The sequence below is a fragment of the Thermobia domestica genome, chromosome 3 (genome assembly GCF_964235325.1).
Source record: "Thermobia domestica chromosome 3, izTheDome1.hap1.1, whole genome shotgun sequence".
Taxonomy (NCBI): Eukaryota; Metazoa; Arthropoda; class Insecta; order Zygentoma; family Lepismatidae; genus Thermobia; species Thermobia domestica.
This window is the reverse complement of record NC_137456.1, coordinates 47303074-47322664: the sequence shown is the minus strand read 5'-3', so window position 1 is coordinate 47322664 and position 19591 is coordinate 47303074. Positions and strand designations below refer to the sequence as shown.

General features: G+C 36.5%; 1 protein-coding gene across 1 annotated transcript in view; it reads right to left on the bottom strand.

The window, feature by feature from the left end:
- The window catches only part of LOC145681765 (endochitinase-like), a 32708-nt gene extending 19351 nt beyond the window's left edge, over window positions 1–13357 (bottom strand). The window contains exons 1-3 of the mRNA XM_081753377.1: window positions 13246–13357; window positions 7078–7163; window positions 4957–5141 (exon numbers count right to left, since the gene is read on the bottom strand). Coding sequence (XP_081609503.1) covers window positions 4957–5141; window positions 7078–7162 — 270 coding nt within the window. The 5' untranslated portion in view covers window position 7163; window positions 13246–13357. The remainder of the gene's footprint in view (window positions 1–4956; window positions 5142–7077; window positions 7164–13245) is intronic.
- Between the last annotated feature and the right edge of the window lie 6234 nt (window positions 13358–19591).

Below are 19591 nucleotides of genomic sequence, written 5' to 3'. Positions count from 1 at the left end.
CACTGGCCAACAACTCATGGCAAACTAAATAGCAGTCCTCTGAGACGTAGATGGCATGTCAACTAGCGCCATCATGCGCTTCAGTTTGGCAGTGTTGCCACTTCCAAGTGACCCACTTCCAGATGCTCAGCCCATACATGCAAGTTAATATACTGTCTATGAAATAAACCCATAAATACTTCTTGTATACATAGTACCTCTATTCCTATTCCTAAATTTTCAGTCTACCCCTTCAACAGAGAGAAAGAAACTATTCCCACTACATCAGTATCATAGTCATCCTGTCTAAAACTCATACGTGACTCTGTTGAAACTAAAGGCGCGGAAAGGATTCTAAGGGATACAGTTAGATCTATGCAATATCCCTCACGTACTTAAGACATCCGGATTTGCAAGAAGATGAAAGCAGGAGCATGCAAGAAAGCAAAAGAAATATGGTATTTAAAGCCGCGTTGTCACTTTACATGAATCTTGTAGCTCTCATAAAAAAATCTTGCAACCCGATCTATCTATTTAGTGAAAATAGGGATGAAAGCATCCCTAAGTGAAAGCAACTTTCTGAAAGGAAGAAAGATATCTCCACCCATACAGCACTGCACTCTAGTGGACAAATAGTGAACCTCATTAAAAGCGTGTATTTTGGCGCGCTACCCCTTCCTATACAAAAGAATCCGTTGTGTCGGAAGCGGCGAAACTGGTTTTTCCTTTATGTCAGAGGGAGGGCGATAGCAGGTAGCAAGCAAGACGACCCAGAAAGTTGCACATGGTTTGACTCCTTGCAAGATGAAAAAAATTATGTATGTCCCTTTCAAGACTATGTTTACATGGAGAAATATCATAGGGTTTCAACATTTTTTTTATAAAAGCTACAAGATTCATATAACGTGGCAAAGCGGTCTAATGTTACTCATAGAAGCATGAGGGCATAACCTAAACAACTGCAAGTTTTGTGTGCTGTACGGATTCAGCCCACTTTGTATTGCGTTTTGTTAGTACATTTGTAATGTTTTTCTCTATGTGTGGTTCGGTCTAATATCGATCACTTTAGTAGAATGGTGAATAAAAAAATACTACTGAATTCATTGAAGACTGTCCTTTGATAAGTCAATCAAAACTGAATAATTGTCTATAGTTTCCCACAAATAAATTTGACCTTGTACAACAAAAGTTGCTCTGAGCAAAAGAAGTCTTAGATTGCATTTCCTGTGAATGTATTATAAATACATTCTTATGAAAAACAGAGGGAACAATGCTGATACTCCAAAGTAGTTTCTAAATCCTAAGCGGCTTATTATTGTGTGATTATAAATTATACTGAGTGATTTCTTCTCATAAATGGTCAGCAACTACGTACGTAGTAATTACTTGTTGTGAGTGATCAGATACTACATACTGAGTGATTTCTTCTTGTAAATGATCACAAACTACATACTGAATGATTTCCTCTTATAAGTAGTCAGAAACTACATATCCACTGATTTCTTCTTAACTTCATATTGACTGATTTCATCTTGTGAGTGATCAGAAATTACATACTGAGAGATTTCTTCTAGTAAGTGATTAGAAACTATATATTAACTTTTTTTATGAGTGATCACAAAATACATACTGAGTAATTTCTAATTGTGATTGATCAGAAACTACTTAGTGACTGATTCTATCTTGAGAATGATCAGAAACTACATACTGAATGATTTCTTCGTATAAATGATCAGAAACTACATACTCAGTGATTTATCCTTGTGAGTGATCAGAAATTTCATAGTAACTGATTTCTCCTTATTAGTGACCAGAAACTTCATAGTAGCTGATTTCTCCTTGTAAGTAATTAGAAACTACATATTAACTTTCTTCTTATGAGTGACCACAAACTACATACTAAGTAATTTCCTCTTGTGAGAGACCAGAAACTATATACTAACTGATTTCATCTTGTGATCGATCAGAAACTTCATGCTACATGATTTCTTCTTATGAGCAATCACTAACTACATACTCAGCGATTTCTTCTTTTGAGTGATCAGAAACTACTTACTGAGTGATTTCTTGTTCTGGATGATCAAATACTATATTGGTTGTTCAGAAACTGATTTTCCCATGTCAGCAATATTCTGTGGTCTAGTACTAATGAAGCTTTTCTCGATTGAAATAGTTTTAAAACGTAAGCTTATTTATGAAACAAAATGCGGAAATCAATCGTTAAAAGTAACAGGAGTAACAAAGGGAAAAAACTGGTTAACCTTATCATCTACATTATATCTGTCATACATTAGAATGATATATTAGAATATAGCAGAATGTTATATGAGGATCCTGTTTCCAAAATGTACTACATCATACTTGGAATTTTTTCAGGAAATAGAAAAAAACAAAATATGGTCATTAAATTTTGCTGTACAACGGTAATTCAATTTTATTTAGGTAGAATATTTTATAATTTATTTTATTGATACATAATTTGTGCATACATGTACTTAGTAATTTTTAATAAAATATTTAAAATTTTAGAAATTATGGACATAGTACCTTTCGGGTTTATATGTGGATATAGTATATTTTGGTACTAAGTAAAATTGATATAGTATGTTTTGAAACTAAAATTACGGAAGACAGTAATACAAGATTATATTTTTAAAATACTTACCTAGTAAATAGTACACTAAAAACATACATTCTGGCATTATTTTTTTATTAAATGAGATAAATGCATATAAGTTCACACTCTATTTGTGTCGTTTCAGTGAATGCTTTGGTGGTGTTTCAGCACATTAATCCCATGCGTCTTGGTCATTATATTCTTCTTCTTCATTCGATAACATTATGATATTTATTAAACCAGCTTCAAACAACAAATATATTATGGAAACAACTCGAAAAGTGTAATGTTTGCAGTGTTGCCAACAACCTCTGAAGAAAATAGGCTAGATGACCTTCAGAAATAAGCATTTTACGCAAAAAATTTCTAGAATTTTGAACTGCACTGAAAGATAACTGAATTTTGAACTGCACACCTATATAACCCACATTGTAGATTTTAAATCCCTTTTTTGTGTCTAGGATTATAAGTGAGTTATAGTAAAATTTGATTGTTGGATTTTATTCGCTGAAGACTAACAAGCAACATACATGACTTTAAATTGCAATAAAATCCATCAACAACTCATCTGATTTGTAAAAGTCAACAGCCATACTATCAGTTGACTTGAAATAAGTTATCATCGATGACGTCGCAGACGCAGCTAGCCGTGGCACTGGAACTGGATGCACCATCATTGGGTTGTGAATTGGTTTTGTTTGTATACATTGCCATTGTCCCAATTTTCAGCACATGAATAATCATGATTGCATTGAGAGTTTTCAGACTAATAATCCTATTTGCTTACTTTAATAAACAAGAACAATCTCGTAAATCTGTGGACGGAGAGAGAAAAGAAGAATAAAAACAAGTGTTTCTTTCGTAATAATACGCCCTCTGTCTAGTGAAATCAATTAATAAGATAATATATAATAACAAATAGGTTATTATTTCAAAATTACACTTTATTTTCAAAGAAAAAGTATCTATAGAATTAATTTAACGGCTAATAAAAAAGCCAAAACTGCCAAAAGAGTTTCATAAAATAAGCTATATTTAAGGCTATAAACATTTTGTAGATTTGTATGGCTAAATCAAGGTGACCAGATGTCCCGCTTTAGCCGGGACAGCCCCTTTTTTCCAACCGTTGTCCCGTTTTTTTCTGATTCTCGAACGGGACGCCTAAATGTCCCGTTTTTAGGTAAAAATGACCTAGGTATCCCGTAATTATTATTCAAAATATAAATTGTCAATGCAAATTCTACTCTCTTCCGTACCAACACTCGTTGCCAAGGTTCAGCCGTGTCTAGAACTTCTGAATTTTCAAATGGGAATTGAGTGTTCGTGGCTCAAGTGGGAATTGAGTGGGAATTCCGAGTGTTCAACTAGTTAAAAGAATTGTTGGGTAGAACTTGCAATCGGGAACCATTATTTGTTGTGTGGTACACGTAAAGTTAGAAACGGTGTGTTATCACTCTTACTTGTGTATTTTGTAAATTGAGAACACTGCTGAGTCCAGAAACGCAATCTGGAAGTCAGATATCGCCCCCCCCCCCGTAGCCGATTCGTATGCGTCCCGTTTTCGCAAGTGAAAATTCTGGTCACCTTGGGCTAAATGCCTCTCCAAATTGGCTAGCTTTAGCCGAAAATAGGCTAAATTGGCATCACTGACCTCAACTAATGTACAAAACTAGTTAAAAAGGAGCACTGCTACCAATAAGAGCGACATTAACAATGATCTTAACAATAATGTTTACTGCAGTGTTGTAACGACGTTGCCAAATGCGATGTTGTCAAATGAAAGCATGAATCCTTTCAGTACAATTTATAAATGAGAAATGTCATATTTCCCACTCAGAATACCAAAAAAGGAGCCTAAAAGAACTGTTTGGATGTTTTAGTTGGATATACAGAACATTTTGACATGAAAAGGAAGACATACGTATTCAGACAATTACTAGATACAGTACATTATGGAATGAAGAAAGAATATAGTATGTTTTGAAAGAAATAATTTCTGGATATAGTACATATTGGAACAAATGTGTTTCTAAAGTTCGTCTTTTAACATGGTTTCAGAGCCTTCAGGCACAAATTATCATCATATTTAAGTAGAAGTACCACTAACCTTTCTGTTCCCAATAAAATTTCAAATTCTGAAAAAAATGGATATAGGATCTTTCGGAAACAAGCTCCTCATATATATTTTTTAAAAATAAAACATTTTTTTTTTTTTTTTTTTTTGAAATATGTAGCTTGAAATTTTTTAATGAAGAAAGCAGACACAATAAATAAGTGTATTCTAACATAATCCAAAGGCGATGCGAATTATTTTCTCGACATATCAGGTACTCATATAACAAACCTTTGTTACTTCTTACCTCTGGATCATTGACGTTGACTTCCCATGTGATGTTGTTGACTCCACAAAAGGCGTACAGAATGTAATTACAGAGATCAATTGGAATATCAGTAACGTCATATTTTTCAGAACCCGGCCTTTCCATTGCTCCTGCACCATAGTAACATACTCGCCTTGCAGGTACTCCAGCTTCAGTAGAAAGATCTAAATAATAATAATAATAATAATAATAATAATAATAATAATAATAATAATAATAATAATAATAATAATAATAATAATAATAATAATAATGCTTTACAACCTATTACATGATTAAAATAAATATGAACTTATGATTCATGGGCAAAAATTATTCCAAAAGTACAGGATACGCACAGGGGCGCCCATGTTGTGGTTTCTAAGGGGGGCAAGTATAAGCGACGTTTCAAATATAGTTTCAAATTTTGCTGTAACTAATGTAAAAATTCTATTGGGTTTACGATATTCCCAAGTACAATTTCCTCTTAGGAGGGCAAGCGCCCCACCTTTCCCCCCTGATGAGCGCCCTTGGATACGCATAAGTTGATTATTAGCCAAATATTAGTTATTAACGCGTTGATTATCTAACGGCAAACCTCTTTTCTGATATTGGTTATCAAATCCCTCTTTGAGTTCTTCCAGTAGATACCATCTATGTATTTTTCCAGTAGTCATTTTTTATGTTCTTCTTATTAGAGTTCATGATTGAGTTGATTTTGAGTTTCTTTCCGCAGCGAGGCTATATGAGACAGGACCTACTGATTAACGTGGAGTCCGAACCACATGAGCTCCCGCCGGGAATCGATTCCGGGTCTTCCAAGGCACGTACGCTAACCGCTTAGCCACAAAGGAGCTCTAGAGTTCATGACTGTATCACATATTATGTCATGAGACTAGATAGTTTCTACTAACGGTATTACTAGTGGGCTCAGTGGCATTTCGTTATATTCTGAACAATAAGTTTTTATAGGTTCACTCGATTAAACTTTAACGATCCTCCATGAGAAAAAGAAGCAGTTTATCTTTTTTCTGTGATTTTCACGCGTTCGTGTTTGGGTAAATCTTTTAGTTATATTTCAGTGCAATTCTTTGATACACAGAAGCATACAATAAGCTAGAATAAAAATTATAGGATACGTGAGATGACAAAGTGGGGAGAATCGTATTTGTTAGAGTTACATTAACGGCCTCACACGTACTTCCTATGTGTCTAACGATGTTTCGTCGTTTTCGGGTCAAACTGGCCCATGGATGTAACTGCTGGGTCATCCGGGTCACAGGTCACGAACTAAATGGTCCATTCCATCATTAAATATCGGGCAGTACTTGTAAATATTTATCCTCACAGCACCGACTGCATGCCCAACAGTGGAAAACGGTAGACCAGCCAACTACCATTATCATCGTTGGTCCTATGTCGTTATTGATCGCTTTGCCGACTATTTGCCAACCAACTCAAGTGCTAACGTTAAATCCTATGAAAGAAGTAAAATTGTAACTAAAAATGTGAAGTTAAAGTATCCCATAAAGAAATTAACTTTTGAAATGCCCGCCATTTCTGTTTTACTAAGTTGGAAGCGCTGATCGTTACACGATTTTCATCTGTTGTCTGTAGTTAATAGTCACGGAGCGCGGAATAGCGCATGATCATAATCTGTTTTTTTGTACGGGTAGAAATAGAGAGCTTCACAATGGACAGTGTGTTGTCATGGTGAAAACTTGTTACATATGTCGTGAAGCGCCCTATTCCTACCCGTACAGAAAACATATGACGACCATGCGCTATTCCGCACTCCGTTACTATTAACCACAAAGACAACAGATGAAAATCATGTAACGTTCAGTGCTGCCAACTTACTAGAACAGAAATGGCGGGGAATTCAAAAGTTGTCTTCTTTATAGGACACCCTTTAAAAGCTGTTGAATAAATGGTGACAAATTTTTGGTTAGCCAACATACACTTGAAACTACGTTGGACGAACGTGTTCTTGAACCTTTTCTTTTACCGCTTGCCAGCCATATCAACCATTAAACCTACATATCATCAACCAAGTATGCTACTAGAGTATATGGATGCTAAATATAACGTATGTACATACAAGTAATTATTGTTTCTTACCTCTAGGATATCCGCTGATACCATATGCGAGCAAAATAACCGCTACGCCTACTCTATAACTGAGGGTAAATCTTGCCATCTTCATTCTGAAACAAAATATATACATTTCTAAAATAAATATTTGCAGTTGTTCACTAGATGGTAGCTTCAAACGAGTCAAATTGCAAGTCGTCTTTTCTGAAGAAGTGTAAGTCCTTTCTGCATTAACATACTAGGATAAACTAAAATCACAACATCATGTTATAAATTGTAGAAAGAAACGTGCACTCAGAATTAAAATTACTAATTACGTAGAAAGTAAACTTTCTCTGCCGTCATTAAAACAATGCGGGCCTTGTGAAAATTCCCCCATGGTGAATTAAATGATTAATGATATTGTGTGGATCTTGTCGGAAAGGTACAGAAAGTAAATTTTCGCTTCAATTACAAGGAAATTGGATTTTTCAATAATAATAATAATAATAATAATAATAAGCTGAGATCATACCACACAAGCTTGCAAATAAACTTAAACCATTTAGCAGACGTCTGTGGAATTGTTCTTTTCAAGAGACTTTTCCCGGGAGGGGGCTTTAAACACACAGGGAGTGGTGCTGATTTCTGTATAACTTTGGGGAGGTTCCATCCTGGTATGGTATTGGTATGTGTTGGTATTCGTATTCAAATATTCACATTTCAAATATTGTCTATAAGTAATCGCTAAGTATTAATACAAATACGGGGGCCTAAACAAACTTTGAGGTTCCCGGAACCCCCTCACATGAGGAAGGTGGAAGTAGTATTGGTTAAAAAAAAAACAACTGAAATCCTACGTTTAGTACAATCGCATATATACTCCGGAAAGAAGATTTCATAGATTATCCTTTCTATTATCTTACATTTCTCACTGAAGCTTACGCCCTCTTTGCGACTTTTCTTCACACTCTTCGGCATCAATATCCGTTCACCTACATAGCCGCAGATTCTAAATATTTACTTTAATACTCCCCTTGAACTTCGAAATTCTTTTAGATTATCTTTGAAATAAGTCTACAGTAGAACCTCTCTAATCTGTCAACTTTCGGACTAGGGGTATGGTCGGAACGCAAAAAGGTCACATTATCAGAAAATACAGAAAAATACGGATTTACAGTGAAATAAATAATCACTGAATTAAAAATAACTGTATTGTTCTCTACAGTAAAAACAAACGAACAGTAAACACTGAAAACTATTCATTACAGTACAGAAAACATGCACAACGAAAGAAAGGCCTACAGTAAATGACGGAGCACTAGAGTGGGTACGCGGTAACAGCAAGTAAACAACAATGCCGGTACAGCAGTAAACGGCAATGGGCCTCGTGAGCAAGGGCGCCGATCCTGGGAGGCCGGGGGGCCCGGGCCCCCCCAAAGCTCAAGTGGACAACCTATTGTATGTATGAATATATAATATTTGGCATAATTTGAATGCAATTTGTCTTAAAATTCTCATATGTATACCTCCTGCATCTGAATGGGCCCCCCAAATTTACGGAGAAAACGGTGCCCTTCTAGTGAGTCACCGACGAGTCGGGACAAGTTCGGCTCTAGCACGGCCGGATCAACCGGAGTGGCGGACCAACCGAGGGCAGACGAGAGGGGTTTTACTGTACTTCTTGATCGTCGTACTTCCCTAAATTATACTTCTTACTAATTTGGTCCAAATGGTTATGCTGGTATCCTTGAAAACTCGATCGCTGATGGCGCCGCACGATATGGAACCTTTGACGGAACTTACATTGATCTTTCGGCATCTCCACTAGATTTTTTTCCGCTCCTCACTGCCCTTCATATTCAACGCTGGACTACTTATAATGCTTCCTGTACAACATTTGTTGGTATTGGCACCATTCTTGTTCTCTCTGTTTCCGATCTTGGTTCATTCAATGCGACTTCCCTCCCTCTTGGTGCACAAACACCGTGCTCGTGGGTTTTCTCAGGGTTCTCCCGTTTCCTCCCACTTTCTTCATTCCACCATTTCATTCATTTCTCATAATCACCGTCTCCTTTAGCCTAACCGGCAAAAACGTGGGACGTAAAGCCTAAAGATTTCATTTTCATTTTTTTCCCTTCCTCTTTTCGCCATTTCCTTCCTCCTTCTCTTCCCCATCCGTAATAGTCTTCACATCCTTTCTGCTCCTCAACACTTATTTCTACTATAAACAAAAGAGACTAATTCTCTTAGTAATTGTGGTCAGGATGCTAACACCGTCAATTATTTCATTTTCTCCTGTCCTCTTTACCAGCAACGCTGCCTCCATTTTCTCTCAATACTGGATAAATATCTTGGATCTGGTTCTTTTAATATGGATTCTCTATTTTTTTCTTTATCTTTACTTATTTTTAAATCTTTATTTACAACAATCTGCTTTATTTCGCATCTTATAACAATCTCTAAAGATTTAACTCGTTCATTCATCTTTGTCTTTTGAAATTATCGATTATAATTGCCGGGAAAGCAATCTTCGCTGAGGAAAGAAGAAGAAGAAGAAGAAGAGACAGTCAAAGCATAGCGTTTCAAAGAGGAGTGGTGAAATTTTACTCTATTTTTGTGGGTTGCGAGAGGGATACAAAAAGTTTAAAAAAACACACACACACAAAGGACTAACTTTTAAATACTGACGGAAAGAAACAAAATGAAAAAGAATATTATTAATTTACAAGTGTATTATCATTTATTTCTTATTATAGTCAATATAAATGTAGCTATTTCCGTCAAAGTATATCTAGGTATACTATTATACAAAAGAGTAAAGTACTTCTTAATTAACACCCATTCCAAAGTACTTTATGTAGAAATGTGAAATTATAACAGAAAATTCTTTTTGTCTCGAAAGCAAAGGATGAAAAGTATTTTTTTTTTTTGAAATATCTGTTTAAGGGGGAGTTAAAAGAGGTTCAATAGTTTTGGCAAGAATAGAGTATCTAACGAATCCTTGAAGATAGAGAGATGAAACTTGGTACATAACAATAACGACACCAGCATTATTTTTTTTTCTGGGAAGCATACGGAGGGATAGATCCATTTTTGACGGGAGCAGGAATTTTTGTATATCGAAAATAATACCGTGTTTACTCGCATAATAGTCGCACTTCTTGTACCAATTTTTTAATGTGAAAATCCAACGGCGACTATTACGCGAGGAAAGGTGCCATTCAATTATTGCTATGATCAAAACGATTTCGAATGTTGATACATACAGCACTGTGTCAACATAAAATGGAGGATCACGTTTTACGTGTCAATAAACACGAATTTGCGCAAGCTAAACAATTTCGAAGGAAGTCTCGTTTACAAAGGCAAACACCCCGTAGACTACGACTTTTATGCAGAGATTTTTACTTCAAACTTAAGGTCCAACTATTATGCGAAGTCGACTATTACGCTAGTGAACATGTAGTGTTATATTAATTAATTTAAATTACAACAGTCCAGAAGATGCCATCGGGGTACGCCCTCCCCCTTGCCTTCTTCTAGGGTCGTCACTGGTACAATAAACTTCTCAATAGAAAGAACACGCATTTCAACGCTTGCGAAAAATCCGTACAATTTCGGTAATATCAAAATTTCCGACTCGTTGTTCAGAACATGCCAAACTGTGAGAATTCGCTTAAGTTAGAAGTGTAAAACTCTGAGCGTAAATGCATTTAATTAAAAGAAACGAGATACATGTTTCAGGTTATTTTTAAATTCCACTGCTAACAGGAAAAATGGGGGCAGTTTCTATAATTACCCAAATACGTGTTTCTTTATTCAGAGAGATCCCAATGTGAGAATTCGGTTAAGTTTAGGATATGCAATTCGGTATAATAGTTCTTCAAAAATAAGGAAATGCGAGGTGTCTTGGTCTACAGAGGAAAAAAAGAGAGGCATTTCATATAACATTAAATTTTCCGTTTCTTTGAATCCACTATTTAAACTTTCTATTAAAAATGTTGTAACAAATGTTTCATTGTTTTTCGATAATTTCACATCTAGAGAGAAATTTTTGTAATATTCAAAATTCATAGTTTTGTATTCATTGACTTTATCCTTTCTGTACGAAAAACGGGCACTTCAGCTCACCTTGTAATATAATTTATTATGCGCTATTTTGTAATAGTAATGTTTTGTAATAGCACGGTTATTGTTATTATGCGTGAAGTGGATAACTTGAGTTTGTGTTTTAATTATGAACAGTGAATGAAAATCAGTTTTAACTTATTTGAAGCATTGTTCTACTTTATGTGAAACAGAAGCATTGTTCTATTTTCTTTTGTATTGTATAGTCAATACCAAAAATATGTTGCATGAATTACTTTACTAGAAGTATTTGAGCTTGCCCATTTTTAAACTTCACGCTACGTATCTGTATATCAGTGATGCCAACCTGAAACAATATGAAATCCCACGTCGAGAGGCAGAAAATCCCATTTTACGTGTGAATTTCCCACATTATACTAATTAAAAGTATGCTATAATATTAAAAATTAAATTTCTCTATGTTAGTCGCTGTTTACAATAACTAAATGAATAAGCCGTAAACTTCGATCTTCTCGAAAAATCCCATATATACTGTTTATTATCCCTTTCCGAGAAAATAAGGTCAAAACTCCCACGATATGGGATTTTTCCCACAGGTTGGCATCACTGTTGTATATCAGTGATGCCAACCTAGAACCTTATAAAATCCCATCTCGAAAGGCAGAAATTTCCATTTTGCTCTTAAATTTCTCACGCATTATACTAGTTACAAAATTGTGGTTCTTTATAAAATACGAAAGTTGAAACTGCTGTATGTCACTTACTTTCCTCAATCTTTGAGTGAATTATTCGTAAATTCTGATCTTGTAAACCCCTAATAAGTACTGTCGTTAATTAAAAGACGCTATGGAATTCACTGATGAAAACTTGTTTATTTTGTTATCAGAATTTAGTATTTCCATCACATTTTTCGTGTCATAATCTTCTATTAAATGTAATAAAACTATACGCAAATTTAACTCTCCAGTTATTTCTTGTAGAACGTTTTAGAAACTGACTATTTGGTAATTACTTTTCTCCACTCTTGATTAAAAAAAACTTCAGAGTACAATTTACGTGCCTTGGTTTTTTTTTTTTTTTTTTTTTTTTTTTTTTTTTTTTTTTTTTTTTTAGATTCACAAGTTTCTGCGTAAATATCTTGCAGACTAACATCGTAACATGTACTTTCGAATAACAAATTTAGCAAATCAGCACTGATTTCACGTTTCTTCAAGCGTCGTTAGCTTCCTTCCCGCTCATAGAGAATTTTGTTGTCGTCAATGAAATAAATATATGAAAAATCCCATATATGCTGCCAATTGGACGAAAATTCCCTTTGTTGCTATTCGGAAAATTGTCCAAGAAATATCCCACAAAATGGAATTTTTTCCCATGGGTTGGCATCACTGCTATACCTACGTTTAGTGTCACTTTCCGCTAAGTTGAAATAGCACAACGACCACTATTTGTCAATAGAGAACATTAATTCAAGTACCTAATACAAGGTATCTGACCGCCTTGTTTTTGTTATTTTTGTTACTGTTTAAATTGAGGAGTTTGATGCAATAAGAACGTAGTATAAGTCTGAAACATGCAGTTGGAGAAAAGCGATGTTGAAAATTTAAGTAGTGTTTTTTTTTTCCTTACATAAAACACTATAATATGCAGCATTTTATTCCGATATTGAATTGAAATTTTACCGGGAGGCTAAACAAGCATGGCAAAAGCCACAAATGCGTTTGATATGAAAAGGGCATAAACTCACTTACGCCATTATTACATCAAACTGCTCAATTGTTAAATATTCCAGGGGTCGCGGTGGCTCAGTGGTAGAGCGTTCACCTCTGGTGCTTGGGATCCCGGGTTCGATCTCAGCCAGCGCCAAGTGAACTTTGTGGTGGGCAAACACCGTGTGCGTGGGTTTTCTCGGGGTTCTCCCGTTTCCTCCTACTTTCTTCATTCCACCATTTCATTCATCACTCATCATCACCGTCTCCTTTAGCCTAACCGGCATAATCGTGGGACGTAAAACTCAGAGATTTCATTTGTTAAATATTCCAATATGCTCTGTGGCTTGAAATTTAAGTAAATTTAAAAGTTAAACCTTCACACAAGTTAATTTATAAAGATAATTTTTGTACATACCCTATTTCTTGATCAACCAGGATATGAGAATGTACCCAACCACTGAGTTGTACTTATCTGCTACTTGTGTTAGTATTAAAACGAAAAAAGCACGGGTTTGTCCATTGTCGTGTATATTACTTTACTATATTTTTTCAAGAGTTATTATCTTAGAAGTTTGATAAACAATTGACATAAAAGTAGGTCAATTATTAGATAGTTAATCTAAATTTATATTAGAGCAAAGGTGTCTAAGCCCAAATGACGTTAGCTAGAACTTGTTGAAAAGGCTAACAGAATACTGAGTCTTATTGGAAACTTAAAGTGTGGAAACTGAAAAACAGTTTCATTCATCTACTAAATTTATACTAAGTTACTGTAAATGTTGTTCCTTCCTTTATATAAAAGATGTGGCCCACCGCAATAAACTTCCTTGCACCCATTTCTTAAATTCAAAGATTTCGTTCTACAGTTTTTATATTGAAACATTTATATATGAAATAGGTAGATTCATTTGTAGGAGGAAAAGCCAGGAAACTTTCTCCCTCTGGCTTCCTCTTAACTGGTATAGGTTAACGATTATATTCTCAGACTTGGAAGAATAAGAAAACGTTAATTTTTTTTTCGCTTACAGAAAATGCGTGTCTGTGGGACACGGACACGTGTAAGACAATATCTTTTTTTTAATGTATGTATAATGTAGAATAATAAAACTTTGTACACTATATGATCAAAAGTATCCGGACACTATAGCGGTCTGAGGTGGAAGCAGGGAATAATCACGAACACTGTATATACCAAAAGTCCATGGTTCAAATCCCGAGTTTCACTCATGGCGCCCTCCATCGGTAGTGCTGGAATTCAATATGGTGTTGGCCCACTCTTAGCCTTGATGACAGCTTCCACTCTCGCAGGCATACTTTCAATCAGGTGCTAGAAGTTTTCTTGGGGAATGGCAGCCCATTCTTCAAGGAGTGCTGAACTGAGGAGATGTATCGATGTAGGTCGGTGAGGCCTGGCACGAAGTCGGCGTTCCAAAACATCCCAAAGGTGTTCTATAGGAATCGAGTCAGGACTCTGTGTAGGCCAGTCCATTACAGGGATGTTATGGTCGTGTAACCACTCCGCCAGAGGCCGTGCAGTATGAACAAGTGATCGACCGTGTTGAAAGATGCAATCGCCATCCCCGAATTGCTCTTCAACAGTGGGAAGCAGTGCTTAAAACATCAATATAAACCTGCGCTATGAGAGTGCCACGCAAACAACAAGGGGTGCAAGCCCCCTCCAAGAAAAACACGACCACACCATAACAGCACCACCTCCGATTTTTCTGTTGGCAGTACACACGCTTACAGATGATATTCACCGGGCATTCGCCATACTCACACCCTGCCATCGGATCGCCACATTGTGTACCGTGATTCGTCACTCCACACGTTTTTACACTGTTCAATCTCCAATGTCTACGCTTGATACACCAAGCGAGGTGTCGTTTGGCATTTACCTGCGTGATGTGTGGCTTATGAGCAGCTGCTCGATCATGAAATTCAAGTTTTCTGTCATAATAGGGTAACTGTCATAGTAGTTGGAGTGGGTCTTGATGCAGTTTGGAATTCCTGTGTGATGGTCTGGATAGATGTCTGCCTATTACACTTCACGACCCTCTTCAACTATCGGCAGTCTCTGTCAGTCAACAGACGACGTCGGCCTGTACGCTTTTCTGCTGTATGTGTCCCTTCAGGTTTCCACTTCACTATCACATCAGACACAGTGGACCTAGGGATGTTTCGGAGTGTGGAAATCTCCCATACAGACTTCTGATACAAGTGCACGCAATCACCTGACCACGTTCGAAGTCCATGACTTCCGCGGAGCGCCCTATTCTGGTTTCTCACGATGTCTAATGACTACTGAGGTCGCTGATAATGAGTACCTGGCAGTAGGTGGCAGCACAATGCACCTAATATGAAAAACGTATGTTTTGGGGATGTCCGGATACTTTTGATCACATGGTGTATTTTGTACTTTGAGCAAAATATCATAAACAAGAATTACATAGATTAATTCGGTTCTATTGGAATATAAATTCGGAAAATATTGCAATATCTAAATAAAAATAGTATATATTTAAAAAAAACTGACACATTTTAAGAGTATAATTCTGCACATTAGTACCCTGCAAATGTGCTATCTGTCTACATGTAGCTACCCTGTCCAAATGTGCTGTTTGTCCAAAAGAGCTTGGGAACATTTGACGGACATGGTAGCTCTAAATAGATGTCGTCCCAAAGTGTCTTGAAATTAGTGAATACATGTCTTTGTGTCCTGATTTACAAATAGAACACAACATTAGAAGATCAATAAGGGCTTTATTTTCAGATAGTTTGATCTGTAGTTTTATTTTTGTTCTACTTCAAATTTGTTTCGACCTTTTTCCAACTTTATATTGAAATCTCTTGAATTATATCATCACATAAGGTAGACCAAATATCAACTTTGCTAGGATTTTCTCCAGATTTCTTCAGGAAGTTAAACCAGGCATCACTCTTACTATATTTTGATGAAGAACCCTTCGGTTTCTTGGTGGTTCATTTAAATTCTAAACAAACCTGTCTTTACCTCTGTATCTAAGACCTTCGTTATCGCATCAAACTTGAGTAGGGCTGCTTACATTGACACTTCTGTTAGTACTTAAACTCACGCCTTGCACTTTATCAGAACTAGTATCGCCCTCACGGTAAGTAAGTAATTCTTCACTTTCAGGGAAAAATTAGGGGTTTCAATTAGAACCTACTGAAGACAATAACATAAAATCCTCCTCTTCTTGCAGCAATTTTTGCCGTAATATTAGGATGTGCTGTATTTACAGTTTCTTTTTTACATTTCTTTCCTGAAGTACTAGGTCTATTCATTTTGCAAATATATAAAATCTCACAAACAAAATAGTATGATCAAATAGCTTCTATAGCTTCTATTTCATAGTTAAAGAAAGTCATCCACAAAAACCTTTTGAAAGAAAAACTCTCTCTTCAGGAAATGTGTGTCCAACAAACACGCAAAAATATAGACGATAACGAAAATGTGTGCCTCCCAGACACCGTAGGTTTTCTAAAATCATCGATAAATGTTCACTCAGACATTAACACCAACAGTGAACTACTGCGTTACACGTACAACTAAATAATGGAAAGATACTGAGAAAACCAATACATTGAGTGAATCAGTGTTGCCAATGCAATACAAACAAAAAAAAACATACTTGTCTGACAGACACATATTTCCTCTTAAGGGCTACAAAAACGACTTGTTATTTGTACAGATGGGACAGGTGACATACAAGGGTGCTGTGCAAAAGTAATTACGTGTTCATGTGTTTGTTTTCCATCCCATGAGTCATCACTTGAACTGGCTGTACATAAAGTAGTCAGCACCACAAGAGACATGGTTCACTTTCAGAAACTTACACAAAACAGAACAGTAAATAAAGATCCAAAAAGAAACTTGAGCTGAAATAATTCTTAAAAAAACCGAAATTTTTCAGGATTTGCCTCTTTGTGCCAAATATTACTATGAAACTTCAAAAGTCCCAAAATATCCCATGTGAGCTTCATCCTCAAAATGGCGATCAAAGATGGCCGCCATCCCATGTGGGTCTAGTTTTCTATTTCAGTCTGTATTTGGCAAACCAATAAAGATATTTTAATTTATAAGACACTATTTTACTCTGTAGAAACTGTACTTTGATTTGGTGTATTATCATTTAAGTAAAATCACAGCCAAAACGGTTATTTGTAATCAAAGTTTATAATTTCGGCATTTCAGAAAGATATTATGTAGAATGTTACACTCAAGATCCTAAACAACTAGAAAATCGTGAAAACATGTTTGTGTGTTTCAAAAGCTGCATTTAAAGAAACAATCTGCAAAATAGGATCATAACTTTTCGAGATATTTACTCCGTTGTTGGGAGGATTCCACTTGCTTATATTTTTTCTAGGAAGAATAGGTCACATCATGTCAGGTTGTTTAATATAGTAAAAACCAATAAATGTATTATCCCCTCATAAAATACCAATTTTGCTATCCAATCCACAGCTCATAAATAAAAAAAAACTTATACTATTGTCTCCAGTTTCATGCTCCAAGAAGGTTTAATTTTCAATCGCTTTGCAGTAAAATAACAAAATAAAAAAATACAATAAAAGTAAAATGACCCTGCTGCTCCCACTCAGCTTTTTTTATTTGTTTTTTTTTTGTTTACCTAGTCTAGCCATAAATTCTGTCACACACTTTTTTGTGAATATATGAAATATGGTTTGAGATTTTTCAATCTGCTTTTAATATGTTATAACCATATATATTCTTTACAATTGGCACCTATCAAACTTCAAAATGTCCACCATTGGCTCGCACACAGGCTTTGAGTCTCTTGGGCCAGTCATCTATTACAGTACGGAGAGTATCAATCGGAAAATCCGCCACTGCTGCCACCAAGGAACGCTTCAAACTTTTAAGTGAAGGGTCTTTTCTTGCAGACCATGTCTTCTAACACTCCCCACAGTTTGTAGTCCAGAGGGTTTAAATCGGGGCTACCAGAAGGCCACTCAGCACTGGAGATGAAATCTGATACATTGGCCTCCAACCACTGTTGTGTCATCCTTGCCTTATGAGCTGGCGCAGAATCCTGCTGGAAGGTCCAGTGATCATTGTTAAACATGGTGTCACTCAAGTCCTTCACAATAGGCTCCAGAACAGTTTCCAAATATACCCTGGCACTTGTTTTTACACCTTGCTCACAAAAGTGAGTCTGGTGTGGCCTTCATAGCTCACCCCCCACCAAACCATGACTGAGGAGGGGTGATGACCTCTCTGAACCTTAGGAACTCTCCCACGAGCTTCTCGAGAGCTTGCTGCATATATCCTGTCATTTTGGCGGTTAAAGCTCTCTTCAATGGTAAAGATTTTCTCGTCGGCAAAGAGGATTTGCCGATGTCCATTGTTGGCGTGCCGCTGTAGGAGCTGTCTTGCTTCAGTTTCCTCTGCTGCTTCAGCTGTAGTGTCAAGAAATGCTCCGTGCTCCGTCGATAAGCTCTGACCTTCAGGTCTTCAAAAAGTAACCTGGATATTGATCTTGGGGCCATGCTAAGCTCCCATGCCATAATCTTCTGCTTCCGGAGTGGATTTCACCGCACACGGGTAGCCACTACTTTAACAGCTGCCACTGTTCTCACACTGCGAGGACGACCATCCCTTCGCCGGCCACGTACACTGCCGGTCTCAGTAAACTGCTGGATTGTGCGGTAAACAAATCTTTTGCTGATTTTCAGAAGTTTCAGCCGTTTGAAAATCTCACTTGGTGAATTTCCACCCTTATGCAAGGCAAACACTGCAACTCTATTTTTGTACTCACTCCATTCCATGCTTAAGCGAAGCAGATCCACCCGTTCTCTTTCCCTGTTCGACACACACTGGCCAGGGCTGACCTTGAGCTAAATTGTACCTTGCCACCTGAACAACAGGTTCTACAGTCAAAGCCAAAAGTTTGTGACAATATTTATGGCTAGACTAGGTAGTTATTAAAAACTATTTTAATAGTTATTTATCTAAAGGTTGGGTGTTAGCATCCGTCAGGTTGTATTCAATTATATATTGGTTTTATTGTTGTTAGTTATTTTTTTATTTTAACCCGTCAACGCCCAGTGCCACGTACAGGTGACACTATTTGAAAGGCGTCTTCTTCCTGGTACAGTATGTCAACTTCGAAACTTTTTTGTGTGGTGATTCAACATATATACGTAAGTAGCTGGTGCTACTGTGGTTCACTAGGACCCCCTTGTGGACCATTGGTAAACAAGACGACGTCTTTAAAATAGTGTCACCTGTAGGTGACATTGGGCGTTGACGAGTTAAACTGTTTTTAACACTTAAAATAATTTTTGTTTATCCTTCCTGGCGAATACATAACAGGTAGTAGTCTGCAAAAACTTTGGAGTTTGTTGTATGGCCAAAACACTGTCGTGAAAATGATGAGTGGTAATGTTTTCTCACGATCATTGAGAGCACATTTATTGACTCTCATAACACTCATAACACTCTACGTTCAGTTAGAGAAACATTCGAAGCAACAAGACGAGACAAAGAAAGGCAAGATCCGAGATGCTTTTGACGAAGTGCTCTCCGAAGCAATGTCTATAAAAGAGAAAACAATGAAGATATTCAACCTTTGATTGCTGCTCTGTCTGAAATAATCAATACAGAAGGATGATCCCGTACTTCAAAACCCTGGTTACGATACATGGGACAAATCAACCTTGTACTGTTATACATCCAAGCAGATCGTACTGGAGATTGGGAATTACATTTGCAT